General features: G+C 42.5%; 1 protein-coding gene across 1 annotated transcript; it reads left to right on the plus strand.

Annotated features, from left to right (window-relative positions):
• Positions 1–1,516: 1,516 nt before the first annotated feature.
• On the plus strand, positions 1,517–20,753 carry ARL9 (ADP ribosylation factor like GTPase 9). Its single transcript, XM_050792025.1, has 4 exons — positions 1,517–2,051; positions 7,290–7,452; positions 14,592–14,767; positions 20,466–20,753. The coding sequence occupies exons 1-4, from the start codon at positions 1,761–1,763 to the stop codon at positions 20,643–20,645; spliced, it is 810 nt and encodes a 269-aa protein (XP_050647982.1). The 5' UTR covers positions 1,517–1,760; the 3' UTR covers positions 20,646–20,753.
• The last annotated feature ends 146 nt before the right edge of the window (positions 20,754–20,899 follow it).

Here is a 20,899-nt window from a genome sequence, read left to right on the forward strand (position 1 = left end):
AGGTCGGAAGTTCGAGACCAACCTGACCAACATGAAGAAACCCCGTCTCTACTAAAAATACAAAATTAGCCGGGCATGGTGGCTCATGCCTGTAATCCCAGCTACTCGGGAGCCTGAGGCAGGAGACTCGCTTGAACCTGGGAGGCAGAGGTTGCAGTGAGCCGAGATCGTGCCATTGCACTCCAGCCTGGGCAACAAGAGTGAAACTCTGTCTCAAAAAATAATAATAATTGTGCTGGACAGGTGCGGTGGCTCACGCCTGTAATCCCAGCACTTTGGGAGGCCGAGGTGGGCAGATTACCCGAAGTCAGGAGTTCGAGACCAGCCTGGCCAACATGGTGAAACCCCATCTCTACTAAATACAAAAATTAGCTGGGCGTGATGGCGCACGCCTGTAATCCTACCTCCTCGGGAGGCTGAGGCAGGAGAATTGCTTGAACCTGGGAGGTGGAAGTTGCAGTGAGCCGAGATCGTGCCACTGCACTCCAGCCTGGCGGACAGAGTGAGACTGTCTCAAAAAATAAATAAATAATTGTGCTAAACTGAAATATGCTGAAGAGTTCAGTTTAGCAAGATAAAAGGAACCCTCCAGATATTTCTTAGTCAGTTTGAGAAACAATACCACCTTTGAAAACCACCTCGTGTGCCTTATTTACCATTTATTAGATAATTAGGAGTGACTAGACCATTAGGTTTTGGTTTTAATACTGAGCATTACTAGCAGCTGTGATTCTGGCAGGCTATCTCTGAATAATTTTTTAAAAAGCGAAATACAAGCGGGGCACGCTGACTCATGCTTGTAATCCCAGCACTTTGGGAGGCCGAGGCGGGTGGATCACTTGAGGTCAGGAGTTCGAAACCAGTCTGGCCAACGTGGTGAAACCCCGTCTCTACTAAAAATACAAAAATTAGCCGGGCGTGGTGGCTCACGCCTGTAATCCCAGCTATTTGGGAGGCTGAGGCAGGAGAATCGCTTAAATCCGGGAGGCGGGAGGTTGCAGCGAGCTGAGATCGCACTACTACGCTCCAGCCTTAGTGACAGAGACTGTCTCAAAAAAAAAAAAAAAAAAAAAAAAAAAAAAAAAAAAAAGGAACTTAAAACAATGGAACCCATTCACGTTCTTCTATCTGTCTTTAATAATCCTGGGTAGTAGTCTGGAGACACTCCTAGTGGAGTTTACTCGGGAGAGGGCGGAGAAATACACGACATGAGCAGTACAGGCTCGTGGTTGACAGCTGGCGGAAGGCTGAGAATCCTCCCCGGAACCTTTGGACTCTGGCGCCCCAGGGGTTCTTCGCGTAGGCTGGCCGGGCTCGGGATTGAAGCCGGAGACGTCAGACGCTAAGGTTGCTTAGGTTGCGGCCCGCGTGGAAGGCTCTCCTCAGCCACCCTGTCCGGCCCGAGGAAATCGCGCAAGTGACGCTTTTTCTGCAGCAATGATATATACCCCGCCGAGCTGTCCGCGTCCTGGTTGGGACCTCTTGGTTTCGCTTGGCTGGGCTCAACCCATCCCGTACGCCTCCGCCCTTCCCTCTTTGCGTGCCCCTGCGGATTCAGCGAATCCGCTGCAAGAAGCCCTGCATCCGCCAGGTGAGAGGCTGTTGGCGGCGCTGCCGGGGTTGGCGGCTCCCGCGGGTTGTCTACGCCGCGGGGCCTACGTCTCCGTCAGGCGTGCACCTTGGGAGCCACACCTGGGGCCCGGAGCCACCGCTCAGCACGCGGGCACGCGGCGGGAGGGAAGGAAACCGCGGCGCTGGGGATGGAGAGGGGGAAAGTGAAGAAGAAAGAGAAGGAAAAGGAGACGGAGAAGGAGAAAATCAGAGAAAAGGGAAAGGAAGAGAAAGTGAAAAGAAAGGAGGTGGAGCAGAAAATTAAAGAAAAAGAAAAGGAGAAGCAAGAGAAGCAGGAGAGGAGAAAGAGAAAAGAGAAAGAGGAAAAAAGGACAAAGCAAGGGAAGGAGACAAAGAAAGAGAAGGAACAATTTAAGGGACAAGAAGAGGAAGGGGAGAACAAGGACAGCACCTTGACAAGGACCCCGCTCGAGCCGCTGGTAAGAGATCCAGTGTCCAGGACCCCTTGCCCCAAGGCCATTGTCGGCTTTCAGACCCCGGCGCTGTCTCTGTTACGTTGGAGGCCCCCGACCCGCGCGGGAGGGAATGGATCTCAACTGAGGGCTATTTACCTATGGATGAAAGCGATGTGCCAAACTTTGAACGACCCATCGCCAGCCCCTTTTTCCCGGACCCCCTGCCCACCCTCGCCCGTATCGTTACCCCTGTGTCTTAACCTTCGTCGGGTCTAGGGTTGAGGGACAAGTGATCTCGGTCTTAATGGGGACATGGCGAACGGCCCCTCTACCGCCCTTGGATCTGTCCAGCGCGCAACACTAGCGCACAGACCACCTGACCACATTTAGAAACCAGTCCCGAACCCTCCCCGCACGCAGGCCCTCTTTGCAGTGAATGCGTTCTTTGTCAGAAGGGGCAGGGTTCCAGAATGCAGGAGGTGTTGGGGACGCTGCAGTTGATGCCTTCATTGTTTTCAGACCACCAGTACCCTGAATGCATGGCGGAAAAGTTTTAACTGACAGGTCTTAAAAACTTGGCATTGTTTGGGTCAGCTGGATGGTCTCTGTGCTCCTGGAGTTCCTGAACTGGCTCCTTGGCTTAGAGCTACGATCTGGTTCTAAACAATTTGAATGATTAACACAGTTGTTGTTTTTTGTTTTGTTTTGTTTTGTTTTGTTTTTTCTTTTTTGTGACAGGGTTTCACTCTGCCGCTCAGGCTGGAGGGATCCTCCCACCTCAGCCTGGCACCGCCCCCATCTCCCAACCTCAGTGACTGGCACTACAGGCGCACGCCACCATGTCCAGCTAATTTTTGTATTTTTGTGTAGAGATGGAGTTTCGCCATGTAGCCCAGGCTGATCTCAAACTCCTGGGCTCCAGCAATCCTCCTGCCTCGGCCTCCCAAAGTGCTGGGATTACAGGCGTGAGCCACCACGGATTAACAGATATTTGATCTCTGGTAAAACACATACTACATAGACCCATATTTGGCTAAAGGAATAACTTCTGACAAAAAACCAATGGTGTTCAGCATCACATTTTGTGTCTGAACTCTGTTTTACAAATTCAGCTTTCCTTAGTCTCAAGAAGATAAATGTGAGGAAGCCTGAATGCAGAATTTCTAGGTAGGATGGGCGTAGGGACAGCCATGTGGTTGGAAAGGGAACTGGTGTTTTTGTTTTTGTTTTGAGACAGTCTGGCTCTGTCGCCCAGGCTTGAGTACTGTGGCATGATCTCGGCTCACTGCAACCTCCAACTCCCAGGCTCAAGGCATCCTCCCACCTCAGCCTACCAAGTAGCTGGGAATACAGGTGCACACCACCATGCCTAGCTAATTTTTGTATTTTTGGTAGAGATGGGGTTTCGCCATGTTGCCCAGGCTGGTCTTCAACTCCTGAACTCAAGCGATCCACCCACCTTGGCCTCCTGCCGAGACCAGCTCGGTTGGGGAGACCCTACCCAGTGTCCCTAGAGGAATTAAAGACACGCACACAGAAATAGAGGTGCGAAGTAGGAAATCAGGGGTCTCACAGCCTTCAGAGCTGAAATCTCCAAACAGAGATTTACCCACATATTTATTAACAGCAAACCAGTCATTAGCATTGTCTCTATAGATACTAAATTAACCAAAAGTATCTCTTAAGGGAAACAAAGGGATGGGCCGAATTAATTGCAGCTGGAACATGCACTTAAGACACAGATCACTCAGGCTTTTGTTTGTGGCTTAAGAATGCCTTTAAGCAGTTTTCCGCCCTGGGCGGAAACTGTTCCTTGCCCTCATTCCTGTAAACCCACAACCTTCCAGCTTGGGCATTATGGCCATTATGGACATTTTACATTGCTGCAGAGATTTTTTTTATGGCCAGTTTTGGGGCCAGTTTATGGCCAGATTTTGGGGAGCTTGATCCCAACAGCCTCCCAAAGTGCTGGGATTACAGGCAAGAGCCACTGTGCCTGGCCTGGGAACTGCTTTTTATTCACACTATTTTATAGGACCTAAGATGTCGTTAGTCTAGGTACCACTAAGAAAGAAAAAAAAAGCCGGCACGGTGGCTCACACCTGTAATCCCGGCACTTTGGGAGGCCAAGGCGGGCAGATCACCTGAGGTCAGGAGTTTCAGAACAGACTGGCCAACATGGCAAAACCCCATCTCTACTAAAAATACAAAAAAATTAGCTGGGCATGGTGGCATGTGCCTGTAATCACAGCTACTCGGGAGGCTGAGGCAGGAAAATCACATGAACCTGGGAGGCAGAGGTTGTAGTGAGCCAAGATCGTGCCACTGCACTCCACCCTAGGCCACAGAGCGAGATTCTGTCTCAAAAATAAATAAATAAATAATTCTGCCAATCAAAATATGATATACTCTCAATTGTCAAAGACATCCTAATTTCAGAGATGTTAAAATGTGGAATGTGGGGGGCAGAATGTGTATCTTAGAATGAATGAAGTATGTCGGGGTAGGCTGAATGGGGCCTCTGGTGAAGACTGACAGGACATAATCCACTCTTGGCTGCCATTTCTTGGTGCCGGTATTGCTTAAAAATATGCAATTGTAAGCCATCCAATGAAGTCTCCCTTGCCCTTCTTCCTTACCTTGACACACTCTCAGAATGACATCATAACATTTAGATGCAACTGAAGGGAATGGAGAAGAGCCAGGGATGGAAGACACCTATGAAAATACAATTTACTTTAAGAACCATCAAAGATTTGCTCTAAGAACAAATAAGTACGTTTTTTTTTTTGAGACGGAGTTTCACTCATGTTGCCCAGGCTGGAGTGCAATGGCACGATCTCGGCTCACTGCAACCACCACCTCCCAGGTTCAAGTGATTCTCCTGCCTTAGCCTCCTCAATAGCTGGGATTACTAGTATGCGCCACCATGCCCGGCTAATTTTGTATTTTTACTAGAGATGGGATTTCACCATGTTGGTCAGGCTGATCTCAAACTCCTGACCTCAGGTGATCCACCCTCCTCGGCCTCCCAAAGTGCTGGGATTACAGGTGTGAGCCACTGCACCGGCCTACTTTTTTTCAAATTCTGTTATACACTGTATGGCCTTCATAGATCATGCTCTCTGTACAAGTCTTTATGTTAAAGTTTACACCCTGGAAACCACATTTCGGAGCACTCTGAACGATCTTCACACCAGCCTGCCCTTCTGTCCCTCAGTCATTTGCCATAAAAATTCTAAGGCTAATACATTGATAGAATGCTTCTTTCTTTTTTTTTCTTTTCTTTTTTTTGGGGGGGTCAGGGGGAATGGAGTCTCTGTCACCCAGGCTGGAGTGCAGTGGTGTCATCTCAGCTCCTGCAATCTCCACCTCCCAGGTTCAAGCAATTCTCATGCCTCAGCCTCCTGAGTAGCTGGGATTACAGGCATGTGCCACCATGCCCGGCTGATTTTTGTATTTTTGGTAGAGACAGGGTTATGCCGTGATGGCCAGGCTGGTTCCAAAGTCCTGGCCTCAAGTGATCCACCTGCATTAGCTTCCTAAAATGCTGGATGAGAGCCACGACGCCCAGACTAGAATGCTTCTGTCTAAGTTTACTTCAAGTTCATCAGTTTGTTTTTTTGTTTGTTTGTTTGAGATGTTGTCTTGCTGTGTTGCCCAGGCTGGAGTGCAATGGCGCCATCTCGGCTCACTGCAACCTCCGCCTCTGAGGTTTAAGTGATTCTCCTGCCTCAGCCTCCCGAGCAGCTGGGATTACAGGTGCCCACCACTGCACCTGGCTAATTTTTTTTTTTTTTTAGACGGAGTCTCGCTCTCTTGCCCAGACTGGAGTGCAGTGGTGCAATCTCAGCTCACTGCAAGCTCTGCCTCCCAGGTTCACGCCATTCTCCTTCCTCAGCCTCTGGAGTAGCTGGGACTACAGGCACCTGCCACCATGCCCGGCTAATTTTTTGTATTTTAAGTAGAGACAGGGTTCCACCGTATTGGCCGGGCTCGTTTCGAACTTGCGACCTCAGGTGATCTGCCTGCCTTGGCCTCCCAAGTTCGTCTGTTTTTAAAACAAATATTAATTTGTGATTGAAACTGGCTTAATAATTTCTATAACCTTTTCATTTAATTGTGATACTTATATTAAAAAGTATAAGAGGGAGGCCTGGTGTGGTGGCTCATGCCTGTAATCCCAGCACTTTGGGAGGCCAAGGTGGGCAGATCACGAGGTCAGGAGTTCGAGACCAGCCTGACCAACATGGTGAAACCCCGTTTGTAGTAAAAATACAAATTGTGGGACGTGGTGGCGTGCTCCTGTAATCTTAGCTACTCGGGAGGCTGAGGCAGGAGAATCGCTTGAACCCAGGAGGCGGAGATTGCAGTGAGCCCAGATCATGCCACTGCACTCCACCCTGGGTGACAGAGCAAGACTCCATCTCAAAAAAAAAAATGTATAAGAGGGAAACCTTGCTCTGAGATCTTACAATCTAGTTATTCAATTGTGAAGACAGGCGAAATTAATAATTGAGACCTTAGATGCTTATGCACTGAGTGGCACAGTCAATACATGCACCATGGAGGTCCCAAGACCCCAAACAAAATGAACTCAGGTGCAGTCTCCAATTCATAGACACGAATTCAAGAAGCAAAATGAAGTCTGAAAATTGGTCCTGTAATCTATAGCACTACTCATAAATGCTGGTAGTATTTATTTGATAGACTGATCAGGAGTTAGGGGATGGAGGAGGGATATAAAATTAGTATCACATAATGAACAGCTAATTAGAAAATGTTCACTGGTTGGTATAGTTTGTTCTAGACCTATAAAATATTCGTGAAGTTTTATCCTTTTTTTTTTTTTTTTGGAGACAGGGTCTTGCTCTGTTCCTCAGGCTGGAGTTCAGTGTGCAGTCTCAGCTCACTGCAACCTCTGCCTCCTGGGTTCAAGTGATTCTTGTGCCTCAGCCTACCAAGTAGCTGGACTTACAGGTGCACACCACCACACCTGGCTAATTTTTTGTGTTTTTAGTAGAGATGGGGTTTCACTATGTTGGCCAGGCTGGTCTGGAACTTCTGACCTCAAGAGATCCTCCTGCCTCAGCCTCCTAAAGTGCTGGGATTACAGGTGTGAGCCACCTGGCCCGTGAAGTTTTATTCTGGTTACAATTCCAAGAATATTATTGGATTCTACCACAGGCAGGCCCACTGCCAAGACCCAGAAAAATGAGCCCCTGATAGCATGGGCTTATTGATTTATCTTTTGTTTCACAGGAGAAAAACAAGCAAATCCTAGTGCTGGGCCTGGATGGAGCAGGAAAAACCAGTGTCCTCCACTCTCTAGCTTCAAACAGAGTCCAGCATAGTGTGGCACCCACCGAAGGTTTCAATGCAGTTTGCATCAACACTGAAGATGGCCAAATGGAGTTCCTGGAGAGTAAGCTCTCTGTTCCTTAGTTACAAGATAGCCACATTTTATTCTCTCTTAAGCCAGACATGATGTTAGCAACATTGAGTCTTTATGAAAACTAACACTGAATCAAATTTTCCTAGACTTTTAGAATGGATGTGTACTTTAATACCCAGGTACACTGTGGGGGGAATCACTTTTTGCTTTTTTGATGTTCTCCTTTTTACAGTAGTGGTGATAAAGGGGGAGTTTAGAGGAAGGCTTTAGCACTCCCTCCTATAATCTCCTGTAATCAGCCTTCTTCCCACACTGCTGCAAATGAGCATGCAATCTAAGTTTAAGTACAGTGTGCTTGCTTCTCTGCAAATAAAATTATAGACAAGCTCCAAACCTCTTCTTCTAAATAGATGGCAGTCCACAGGCCCCTACTGGATAGTAATTCTGGAGTCACCACCTGTAAATATTACTCTCTCCTGAAGTTGGGTCAAGTCCTCTTGTCTTCTCTTTACACATTCATCCATCCTCATGGCATTAAATACCATCTATATGCTAATGGCTCCCAAATTTATCTATCCAGCCCAAACATATCCAAGTCCTCAAACCTAACAAGGGAAAAACAAAATGCTTGATTTTTCCCATATCTGTTCCTTTCCCTGTAATCTTCTGGTCAGTAAATGGCTCCATACCCATCAGGTTGCTCTAGCCAGAAACCTGAGAGTCACCCTTGACTCCTCCTTTTGCATCCCCACCTCCAGTCCACAAGTAAAACACTATGAATTTTGCCAGCTCCAACGCATCTCTCAAATGCATTGGTTACATCCTTTCTACTGCCTCTATGCAAGTCGGAACCTCAATCATCTATTACTTAGATTGTTATAGTCACCTTTTTACTTTGGCTTTTATCTGTTTATGAAGAGCAGTATTTTAACACATACTTATCATTTGCTAACTTAAAACTCTTCAGTGGAGATCTCATCCTTGTAATAAAATCGAAAGTCTTTATTATGGCCCATGAGGCTCTTCATAAACTGCCTCCTCCCTAACCTTACCTCACCCCAGGCTTATTGTACTCCTTTCTTTCTCTCCTTTTACAAGAGCTTTCTTGGGTGTGCCTTCTGTCAGACATACTACTACCCCTGCTCTTCCCATGATGGCTTGCTCCTCAACCTTCAGGGATTAGCTTACATGGCCCCATAAAATCAATCATTTTTTTTTTTTTTTTTTTTTTTTTTTGAGACAGAGTCCTGCTCTGTCACCCAGGCTGGAGTGCAGTGGTGCAATCTGAGCTCACTGCAACCTGTGCCTCCCGGGTTCAAGTGATTCTGTCGCCTCAGTCTCGTGAGTAGCTGGGATTACAGGCACACACCATCATGCCCGGCTAATTATTTTGTATTTTTAGTAGAGACGGGGTTTCACCATGTTGGCCAGGCTGGTCTCGAATTCCTGACCTCAGGTTATCCACCCATCTTGGCCTCCCAAAGTGCTCGGATAACAGGCGTGAACCACTGCACCCAGCCCCCATAAAATCATTCTTTCTAAGTATGTTCCCCAATGCTGTTTGCTTCCTCCATAAGGTTTTTAATAACATTCACTATTTATTTTTATTTGTTTTTGATCTGTCCACCCAACTAGATGGTAACTTTTGCTATACTTGTTTTGTTCAACAATATATACCCAATGTCTGGCAAATAGTACATATTCAACAAAAATGCATTAAGTGCTAACTGTGTTCCCAATTTTTATCATAATCATCAATATCCTGAAGAAGAATAGCAGTTTACACTTGCAACCTTTAAGTTTTAAAATGTGTATCTTCACAGTGGCTATATTAAGCCATCAATTTAGGTAAGTTTTCATAATGCCACAGGCATAGCTTCTAAGGAGGCTTTTTTTAGGCTGCAGCATCTAGTGGTATTCAGTGATATAAACCTGTATGGGCTGCTATGCTATCGTGTAACACTTGGAGTATGTTGGGGATTGGTGGGAGGTGAAGTTTTATTGTATAAGCCTATTTGTAGAAATGATATATTCACATATAATTTTGCCTATATCTCTTCATCAACATTCTACAGATCATCTTAATCTTTAAAAAAAAATTCTTTTAGTTTATGCACTAAAAAGTAGTGGCAAAAATAAATGGAGAGATTTCAGTTCCTATTATAGTTTTTGAAGGGCCTTTCTGTGACAAAACCACAAATCCTGGTTAAAATTTATTTTTTAAAGCATTGATGAACTTGCAACAAGTAAGACAAATTTGCAAGGCTACCTGCTTTACTCTTCCTGCCCTTTCCCTCCTTCCAAAGACAGAAAAATAAAACAACTCATGAGTTGAAACTGGAGTGACAGCCACAGTAGATAAGCAAATGAAAAAGCGGTGTTATCTAGAGGCACATACCAGTATTTAATCTGCAGTGGGCCTGAGACAAAATAGGAAAGCACTAAGATGCCTGCATGACATGAGGGCCCCTGGAAGAGTGCTAACATGCTCCCAGTCAGTAGCTCCCCCAGTTTCTAATTCTGGAGCAAAGACCCCCAGTATTCTCATAAATTAAGATTAATCAAATATGAGTTCAGGCTAGGCATAGTGGCTCACACCTGTAATCCCAGCACTTTGAGAGGCCAGGGCAGGTGGATTGCTTGAGTCCAGGAGTTTGAGAACAACCTGGGCAACATGGCAAAATCCTACCTCTACAAAAAATACAAAAAATGAGCTGAGCATGGTGGTGCATGCCTGTAGTCCCAGCTACTCTGGAGGCTGAGGCAGGAGGATCGTTTGTGCCCAGAAGGCAGAAGTTGCAGTGAGCCGTGATCATGCCTCTGTATTCCAGCCTGGGCAACAGAGTGAAACCATGTCTCAAAAAAGAAGATGACAAAATCTACTGATCAAAACTAGCATTTAAAGCATTTATAATCTTAAATGCTTATAGCTGAAAGGAAAATAGCTGAAAACGTATAGGTTAAATATGCAATGTAAATTAGGTAAAAGAACAACAGAATAAAACCAAAGAGGTTGAGGGAGAGATGATAAAGACACGAAGTGAATGAAATTGATGAAGACACAGTAGCAAAGATCAGCAAAGTCAAAAGTTAGTTCCTTGAATAGATAAACAAAATAGACAAATTTCTGGTGAAATTCATTAAGGAAAATCTGGAAACCACAAATAAGTAATGTCATGAAGGAAAAAGAGCATATCATTCATTAAGATGACAAGAGTATAATACCTGTGTTAACAAATTTGTATCAATAGATATAAAGTCCTGGATAAGTGGCAAAAATCCTCCAAATATGTGTCTTAGGAAAATGGACTCAAGAAGAAATAGGAATATTGAATAATTTAAAGCTTCTAAAGAAATCAATAGCAAAAAATCATCCTATAATGAAAAACACCCGATCAGTTGGTTTATAGGTGGGCTCCTATCAATCTTAATCTTACATAAATTCTTTCAGAGAATAGGGGAAAAAAAGAAATGCTCTCCAACTCACAGTATGAGGTCACTGTATATCCAAACCAGCAAAGAGTATGAGAAATGGAAATGCAGAAATCTGAACAAAATTGTAGTAAACTAAATTCAGTTAATATATTAAAGAGATAATATATCACCAGATGAGTTTCTCCAAGAATGAAAGGTTGGTTTAACATTTGAAAAATAGCCAGGTGTGGTGACTTATGCCTGTAACTCCAGCACTTTGGGAGGCCAAGGGGGGCGGATCACTCACTTAAAGTCAGGAGTTCAAGACCAGCTTGGCCTAACATGGTGAAACCCTGTCTCTATTAAAAAGACACAAATTAGCCGGGCATGGTGGCAGGTGCCTGTAATCCCAGACACTCAGGAGTAGCTGAAGCAGGAGAATTGCTTCAACCCGGGAGGTGGAGGTTGCAGTGAGCCAAGATCGTGCCACTGCTTTCCATCCAGCCTGGATGACAAGAGCAAAACTACATCTCAAAAAAAAAAAAAAAAAATTTTCATTCAACATTATACAGGAGGTTCTAGTCAGTTTGAGAAAAAGAAATAAAAGGCATAAGAATTAGAAAGGAAGAAATAAAATAATACTTATTTACAAGTTATATGATTGTCTTCAAAGAAAGCCTAAAACACCCTTCAAATTATTAGAAATGATAAGAGCTTGGCAAGACAACTGTATATAACAATATAAAATTAATTGTATTTCTATTACCCAGCAGCATGCAGCCATTTTCAATAGCAACAAAAGATAGGAATAAACCAAACAAAAAAATGTGTCTATCTATACAGAGAAAATCTGTAGATATCATTGAATAACACTGAAAGACCTAAATAGAGACATAATACAGTTTTCATGAATAGGTAGACATTATATCAAAAAAATATTAATTCTCCCCAAATTGACATTTAGATACAATTCAATTCCAATCAATAGCTCAACAAGATTTTTTAAAAAGAGTTTGACAAGCTGAGGCTAAAATTGACATGGGTGAGCAAAGGAGTAAAGAAAGTCAAGACACTCGAAGAAATTAGTAAGAAAGATGGACTTGTCCTGTCAAGTATCAAATCTTATTATAAAGCTATGAAATTAAAATGTGTGGTGTTGGCACAAGAATGAACAGAATGACCAAAGGAACAGACTAGAGAGTCCACTGGGGAAACTATTCAATAAATGGTGCAGGGACAACATGGAATAAAAATGAAATTAGTTTCCTGCCTCCTATGCATACAAATGTATACATCAATTTCCGATGGATAAAAGCCAAATGTAAAAAGCTTTGTGGAGAAAATATAGACTATCCTTATGACTTCAGGATAGAGAAAGATTTTTTAAACAGGATACAAAAAATAATAACCATAAGAAAGATGGATAAATGTAACTACATTAAAATGGAAAACATCTGTTCATTAAAAAGATGCCACAAAACAGGAGAAGATACATGCAACACATCCAAGCAAATGCCTAGTATCCAGAATATATAAAGAACTCCTACAAATAAAAACAACATAAAAACATTGGCAAAAGACATGAATAACATTTCACATAAAACAAATTAGAAGTGAACATATGAAAAATACTCAACTTGATCAGTAAGTAGAATTCAAATTAGGCAAAAAAAAAAAAAAAGAAATCTGATAATATCAAGTTTTGAAGAGGATGTGGCCGGGTGCAGTGGCTCACTCCTGTAATTCCAACACTTTGGGAAGCCAAGGTGGGTGGATCACTGGAGTTCAAGGGTTCAAGACCAGCCTGGGCAACATGGCGAAACCCCAGCTCTACAGAAAATACAAAATTAGCCAGGCTTAGTGGCTCGTGCTTGTAGTCCCAGCTACTGGTGAGACTGAGAAAGGAGGATCGCTTGAGCCCAGAAGGTGGAGGTTGCAGTGAGTGGAGATTGCACCACTGCCCTCCAGCCTGGATGACAGAGCACAACCTTGTCTCAAGGAAAAATAAAATAAAAATAAAAAGAGGATGTGGATATAGAGGAAACTTATTGGCTATTAGCTGTTGGCAGAGTGTGTATTGGTAACAACTTCTTTGGAAAATAATTTGGCGTATTTGGCATTAGTTCCATGCTTAGATAACTGGAGAAACTCTTGCTTGTACGGACCTCAGGAGACAAATACAAAAATGTTTACAGCAGCATTGTTTATTGCAGCAAGAAATGAGGAACAACCCAAACGTCCACTGATGTTTTAACTAAGTGTGTTAAAACCATATGAGTTACTTAGAAGGTCACACAGCACTATTTTAACAAATTAAAAACACAAAATACTTCGAAGAATGAGTAGCCTACCTCTGTACAAAGGAAGCCAAAGGGAAGGCAAAGATCCTTTCTTGTTAGCATTTAAAATACTTTTGTTAAGTTCTTGAAACAGAGGTGCAAAAAGTTTTTCTGTCAAGGACTACATAGGAACTAATTTATGCTTTGCAGGCCACCTGCTCTCTATTGCAGTCACTCAACTCTGTCTTGAGAAAGCAGTCATAGACAATATGTTCTATATGTTCAATGTTACTATAAAACTTTATTTCTGGGCACCAAAATCTAAATTTGATATAATAGTCCTGTGTTAGAAAATGTTATTCTACCTTTTTTTTTTCCTCTAGTATTTAGACATGTAAAAGCTATTTTTACCTAGTGAGCTGTACAAAAATAGGCAGTTGGTCAGATTTGAACTGTGGGCCATGGTTTGCCAATACTCCTCCTAGGACAAAAATGAAAACAAAATCCATTGTATATATGTTATTATCATTAACCAAGAAGTTTATTCTGGGAAGAATCAGCAGGATGAAGTAATCAAAAGGCATTTTTTTTTTCTGAAGCAAATATTCCTGAATACCCACAGGATCATGTTAACTCTGTGCAATATTAAGAGGAGAAGTTATTTCTAGGATTTTGACAAAGGAAAAAAATTGTGCAAGTGAGACTAGCCAATGAATTCAGTTCATTTAAAATTTATTTTAATGTATATTTTATCCTACCATCCTTTTCCAGTCTTAATTATTTTAGTAGCATACTCCTATTTTCTTTTTCTTTTTCTTTTTCTTTCCTTTTTTTTTTTTTTTTTTAGCTAGGTGGGGTCTCGCTCTGGAGTGTGGTGGCGCAAATACAGCTCACTGTAGCCATGTTCACGCCACTGCACTTCCTGGGCTCAAGTGATCCTCCTGCTTCAACCTCCCTAGTCGTTAGCACCACAGGCATACACCACCACACCGGCCCATTTTTTAGTTTTTATTTTTGTAGAGACAGAGCCTCACCCTGTCGCCCAGGCTGGTCTTGAACTACTGGGCTCAATCAGTCCTCCTGCCTCAGGCTCCCAAAATGTTGAGATTACAGGCGTGAGCAACTGTACCTGGCCTTACTCCCATTTTCTGAGCTATAACTGATAAAGATGCAGTGGCTGACATGGCTGCTGTGGACAATGGGATCAGGAGACATCCCCTGTAGTATTTCGCATCTCTCTGCTGATCCTTTGTGATACAGTAATGAATGAACCACTTGTGATGGTTCTTCTCACCAACCAGTTCCCCACTAACATGCCTCTGGTCCCTCTGAGGACTGGGTACACTCTAACACGGTGATATTTTATCAAAACACCTGTCCTGTGTTCAGAAATCTGGATGTGCCCACCCTGCTCCCAGGGTGGGTGCTTCTGTAATTTTGTGTGTGTGTGTCTTCTTCCTCTACTATTCTCTGTAGTTGGTGGCAGTGAACCTTTTCGGTCCTACTCGGAAACGTACCTATCCAAGGGATTGCTGCTTATCTTTGTGGTGGATTCAGCAGATCACAGCCGATTACCTGAAGCCAAGAAATACCTTCATCAGCTAATTGCGGCAAACCCAGTACTTCCTCTGGTTGTGTTTGCAAACAAACAGGTAAAAATCTGTGCAAATATAAATTGTACTCAGTAGTTTTGTATTTAATACAAAAAATGTATATGTGTAATAGCTAGTCAACAATAAGCTATATATTTAATTCAGTTTATGTTTATTAGAGCTCTTGGATTATAAACACCTTGAAGGTAGAGACTATTATTCATCTTTGTGTTCCTTGTAATACCTAGTATACTGTCTTGTGGATGCTAGGAATTCAACAGATGTGTGTTGAACTTACTTCAATAAATACATGTTAATTGTTAAATTTGATTCAACAAAATATGAGTGGCTACCATGTATAAAGAAATCGTTTTGCTTTAGATCAATCAGACTGAGCCGAACTTACTCTATACATGCATTAAAAATATTAAATATATGTGGAGAATTTGGAACCCTTGTATACTGTCGGTGAGAATGTAAAATTGCAGAGCTGCTATGGAAAACAGTAACATGGTTCCCCAAAAGAATCAAAAATAGAGGCAAGGCGCGGTGGCTCACACCCGTAATCCCAGCACTTTGGGAGGCCAAGGGTGGGGGATCACGAGGTCAGGAGATTTTGACCATCCTGGCTAACACGGTGAAACCCCGTCTCTACTAAAAATGCAAAAGATTAGCCGGGAGTGGTGGCGGGGGCGTCTGTAGTCCCAGCTACTCGGGAGACTGAGGCAGGAGAATGGCGTGAACCCGGGAGGCGGAGGTTGCAGTGAGCCAAGATAGCGCCACTACACTCCAGCCTGGGTGACAGAGTGAGACTCCGTCTCAAAAAAAAATCAAAAATAGAATTCCCTTATGATGCAGCAATTCCACTTCTGGGCATACAGTGAAAAGAATTAAAAGCAGGGACTCAAACTGATATTTGTATGTTTGGCTGTTTTATGTTTCTTTATGTTTTATATTGTTTTGTTTTATATATTTTATGTTTTTTGTGATATGTTCATAGCAGCATTACTCATAACAGCCAAAAATGGAAGCTACCCAAAATAAATGGATATATAAAATACGGTATACACATGCAAAGGGATTTTTTTTTTTTTTTTTTAAGACAGCATTCTGCTCTAGCACCCAGGCTAGAGTGTAAGTGGTGTGATCTCAGCTCATTACCTCCTGGGTTCAAGTGAGTTGCTTGCCTCAGCCTCCCAAGTAGCCAGGATTACAGGCATGCACCACCACTCCCGATTCTTTATTTAGTTATTTATTTATTTTTTTGAGACAGAGTCTTGCTCTGTCTCCCAGGCTGGAGTGCAATGGCGCAATTTTGGCTCACCACAACCTCCACCTCCCGGGTTCAAGTGATTCTCTGCCTCAACCTCCTGAGTAGCTGGGACTACAGGCACATGCCACCACGCCCGGCTAATTTTTGTATTTTTAGTAGAGACAGAGTTTCTCCATGTTGGCCATGCTGATCTCGAACTTTTGGCCTCAAGTGATCCACCCACCTGGGCCTCCCAAAGTGCTGGGATTACAGGCGTGAACCACCGCACCCGGCCACAATGGGATATTGTTCAGCCTTAAAAGGGAAGGAAATTCAGACACATGTCCCGACATGGATGAACCTTGAGAACATTATGCTAAGTGAATAAGTCAGTCACAAAAGGGTAAATACTATCTGATTCCATTTACATGAGGTACCTAGAGTTGTCAGATTCATAAAAATAGAAAGTGGAGTGGTGATTTCCATGAGTTGGGGGAGGGAGGAATATGCAGTTATCATTTAATGGATACAGAGTTTCAGTTTTGCGGATAAAAGTTTTGGAGAAGGATGGCGGTGATAGTTGCATAACATTGTGAATATACTTAATGCCACTGAACTGTACACTTAAAAATGGTTAAGGAGAAAAATTTTGTGATATGTAACACAATAAAAATTGAAAAACAATTTAAACATCTATAATATTATAATGCTAAAGTCCCTTTCTCAATTGTTAGGTTTGCCAATCATAGAAGAGCTCAATTCCTGACTTTTCTCCTACTACTTCTATGGGTGAATGTATATGGAAGTAAACTAAGTAATTAAAAATGATGACCTCAAATAGGAGCCTATGTTAAAGTCCAGTACAGAAGCTAGTCCAGCAGACTGTCTCAAAAGAAAATTTAAAAAAAGAGAGAGGGATGCTTTTATTGTTTTGTTTTTAAGTGGAGCATCTTAAGTACCATAAACTACAAAGATTTAGATCATGGTACATGTAAGTGAGCTGTATAGTATTCCATAGCATTAATATGCCAAAATGTTATCGTTTTCTTACTGCTGGGAATTTGAATTATTTCCAATTTTTTATTGTTCTTAATGGTGCTGCCAGTGAGCCTTCATGTATGTGTCTCTTTGAGGATGTGTATGAACATTTTGCTGGTGGATATGCCTAAAATAATTGCTGGGATTTTGGATTTGTACATATTCTGTTTTATTAGATATCACCAAGTTACTTTCCAAAGATGTTGCGCCAATTTATTCTTCCACCAGCAGAATATGACAGTTTTTGCAGCTCTACATCCTTGTCAATACTTGGTATTGTCAGACTGCTTCATTTTGCCAGTCTGATGGGTGAACTTGTTTTTTATTATTCTGATGTTCATTTCCTTAACTACTTGTGAGTTTGAACATTTTTTCAGAAGTTTATTAGTTATTGGTCTCCACATCTGTAAATTGCCTATGAATATGTTTTCCCAAATTGCTACTAGGGTGTTTATCTTTCTTATTTTAGTTGTAGGAGTCTTTCATATCATTTGGAAAAATAATCCTTTGTTAATAATGTGCATTAAAATTATCTTTCCCAGCATCCTGGTGGCTTATCATTTTACTTTGCTTACTTTTATACAGAAGATTTTCTTCCCTCCCCTCCCCTCCTCTCCCCTCTTTTCTTTTCTTTTTTTCCTTTTTTCTTTTCTTTTCTTTTTTTTTTTTTTTTTTTGACAGAGTCTCACTCCATCACCCAAGCTGGAGTACAGTGGTGTGATCTCGGCTCACTGCAAACTCTACCTCCCAGGCTTAAGCAATTCTCCCACCTCAGCCTCCCAAGTAGCTGGGACTATAGACACGAGCTAGCACACCCGGCTAATTTGCATTTTTTGTGGAGACAGGTTTTCGTCATGTTGCCCAGGCTGGTCTCAAACTACGGGGCTCAAGCAGTCTACCTGCCTCGGCCTCCCAAAGTGCTGGAATTACAGGCGTGAGTCACTGCGCTCGGACTTTTTTTTTTTTTAAACAGGGTCTCACTTTGTTGCCCAGGCTGGAGTGCAGTATAGTGGCATGATCATAGCTCAATGCAGCCTCAACCTCCCCAGGCTCAGGTGATCCTCCTCCCTCAACCTCCCTAGTAGCTGGGATTACAGGTGTGCACCACCATGCCCAGCTAATTTTTTTTTGGCATTTTTTGTGGAGATGGGATTTCACCATGTTTCCCAGCTGGTCTTGAACTCCTGGGCTCAAACAGTCTGCCCACCTCAGCCTCCCAAAGTGTTGGGATTACAGATGTGAGCCACTGCATCCGAGTGATTTTCATTTTTAATATTCAAATTTATCAATACTGTGCCTTATGGTTTGTATCCATTATCTTCATCAAATTGAATAAACAGAGCCATTTGTTATCACATTTATAGCTTTTTTGGGGCCTTAATGATAAAAGATTTGAATATCCTAGTTTAAGATTAATGCATCTTTGTTTATATTCCTTGGCCAAAATATTTGGTCCAAGCTTTTAGGTGACTCACTGGTTCAAGTTATTACATAAGGGTTTTCAAAAAGTCATCTTACCATCTTTACTCTTTGGGTTATGACCTCTATTAAGGCACATACAGGAAAGTGTGGAATAAACCAGATATTTTTGCCTGATGTGCTTTATCATTGCAGAGAGCCCCTTCTCCCATCCATCACCCTCCCTCCCTCCCTCTCCTATTTCTTCCTCTTCAACTCCACCAGTGAATTTATTAACCCGAGATATCATTCACATGTTAAGGGATCCATTAACACTGTTCAAAAAGTTAGCATAGGCTCTAAACAAATTCAGGTTTCAAACAGGCAACTACCAATATCTGGAAAGGTAATCAACTCCAGCTAAGTACCGTGGACAGCACAGCAGGAAAAGCCCCACAGGCTCCAAGTGATAGAATTTGATAGGTTCGGGACATGCACAGCGGCCCATGCCTATAATCCCAGCACTTTGGAAGGCCGAGGCAGGTGGAACACCTGAGGTCAGAAGTTGGAGACCAGCGTGGCCAACATGGTGAAAACCCGTCTCTACTAAAAATAGAAAAATTAGCTGGGTGTGGTGGCATGCACCTATAATCCCAGCTACTTGGGAGGCTGAGGCAGGGGAATCGCTTGAACCTAGGAGGCAGAGGTTGCAGTGAGGCAGTGAGCTGAGATGGTGCCACTGCACTCCAGTCTTGGTGACAGGGTGAGACTCCGTCTCAAAAAAAAAAAAAAAAAAAAAAAAGATAGGTTCATACTGATACAAGAAAAAAAAAAGGCACGCTATTAGGTTATTTCCAAAGATTTAAAAATGATCTTCTAAAATTTAGGGGGAATGCTATGAAATAACAAAAAGCCATTTACAAACGCAATTTTAGAAGTGAAAAAACTTTCACAAAGGACTGGAAAACTATAGCTGAATCTGTGTATTTATGAAAGGGAATGTCACAGGTCATTTGCTTAAATAATTCTTGGCGTATGAGAGTTAAAGATGTATGTTTTGACCTTGCCATTTCCATCATAAGGAGGTTTTGGCCCTGGCATGCGGCCTAAGCACAGGCTTCCTGTCTTCCCCTCTCTGCCTCTTGCTGTGGCTTTCCCTCTTCCAAGACTCCCCCATCTCTTTCCCTGTCTCTCCTCTGAGCCTCCTCTTCCCACTGCACCTTGTCTGAATCTGTTCTCTCTCCATTCCCTTCTCTGTCTTCCTCTACTCCCCAAAATTGGTCGAGGATTTTTTTGTTCAATAGAAATAATGAGCACAAAAGAAAACTCACAGTGGCAAGAACTATAATTGGTAAAGTATGATATAGACCTAAAACAATAGATGAATCAAATTTCTGTTATTAAATATAAATAAAAAGAATTGCTCCTGTTGAAATAATCTTAGAAGATTAAAAGGAAAATGGAAAAACAAAATTAGACTGGGTGCAGTGGCTCATGCCTGTAATCCCAGCAGTTAGGGAGGCCTAGGTGGAAGGATTGCTTGAGGCCAGGAGTTCGACACCAGCCTGGGCAACATAGCAAGATGCTCCTCTTTACAAAATATTTTTTAAAATGAGTGGGTCCGGTGGTACAAACCTGTAGTCCCAGCTACTCAGGAGGGTGAGGCAGGAGAATTGCTTGAACATGGGAGGCGGAGGTTGCAGTGAACCAAGATTCTGCCACTGTACTCCAGCCTGGGCAACAAAGCAAGACCCTGTCTTTAAACAAACAACAAACAAACAAAATTAGAAACAGATTGACTGCACTGTTTAGAAAACGAAGGTATTATATTGGCTTAGCTTCATTCCAGAATATACTTTTTTTTTTTGATAACTCATAAATGCTGGCATAATTCTTATGAAAACATTTTTATTCAGACAACCTCTGGGCTCATAATAATGGAGTCACAATATCCTTTATATGAAAATGGGGTGGTCACTGAGAGCAATAAATAAGAGTAATAAATGTGTTTATCTGAAAGGATTGCAAAATAACCAACTTTGTCTTATTCTTATTCCACTCCGGATGAAGGATCTTGAAGCAGCCTATCACATTACAGATATCCATGAAGCTTTGGCATTATCTGAAGTGGGAAATGACAGGAAGATGTTCTTGTTTGGAACCCACGTGACTAAGAATGGCTCAGAGATACCATCCACCATGCAAGATGCCAAAGACTTGATTGCACAGCTGGCTGCAGATGTGCAGTGACCAGGACTCAGCCCACTGTGCGGCTCACGACTGAAATGTCATCAGTGTTGAATGGCAGGCTTGAAGCCAAAGGTTTCCACTTTCAAATAAAAATTAAGCCATTTCCTATTTTCTCAATGCATGGGATGTATATAGTCAGCCCTCCATATCCATGGGTTCCACATCTGCGGATTAAAGAACTGTGGATCAAAAACATTCAAAAAGTAAACCCACTAAAGAATAATAACACAACAATAAAAATAATACATATATAA

Source organism: Macaca thibetana, chromosome 5 (assembly GCF_024542745.1).
Source record: "Macaca thibetana thibetana isolate TM-01 chromosome 5, ASM2454274v1, whole genome shotgun sequence".
NCBI classification, from domain to species: Eukaryota; Metazoa; Chordata; class Mammalia; order Primates; family Cercopithecidae; genus Macaca; species Macaca thibetana.

Coding starts and splice junctions, on each gene's coding strand:
- ARL9 (XM_050792025.1), top strand. CDS start 1,761: ATGGAGAGGGGGAAAGTGAAGAAGAAAGAGAAGGAAAAGGAGACGGAG. Junction 2,052..7,289: donor GGACCCCGCTCGAGCCGCTG/GTAAGAGATCCA, acceptor TTTGTTTCACAG/GAGAAAAACAAGCAAATCCT. Junction 7,453..14,591: donor CCAAATGGAGTTCCTGGAGA/GTAAGCTCTCTG, acceptor TATTCTCTGTAG/TTGGTGGCAGTGAACCTTTT.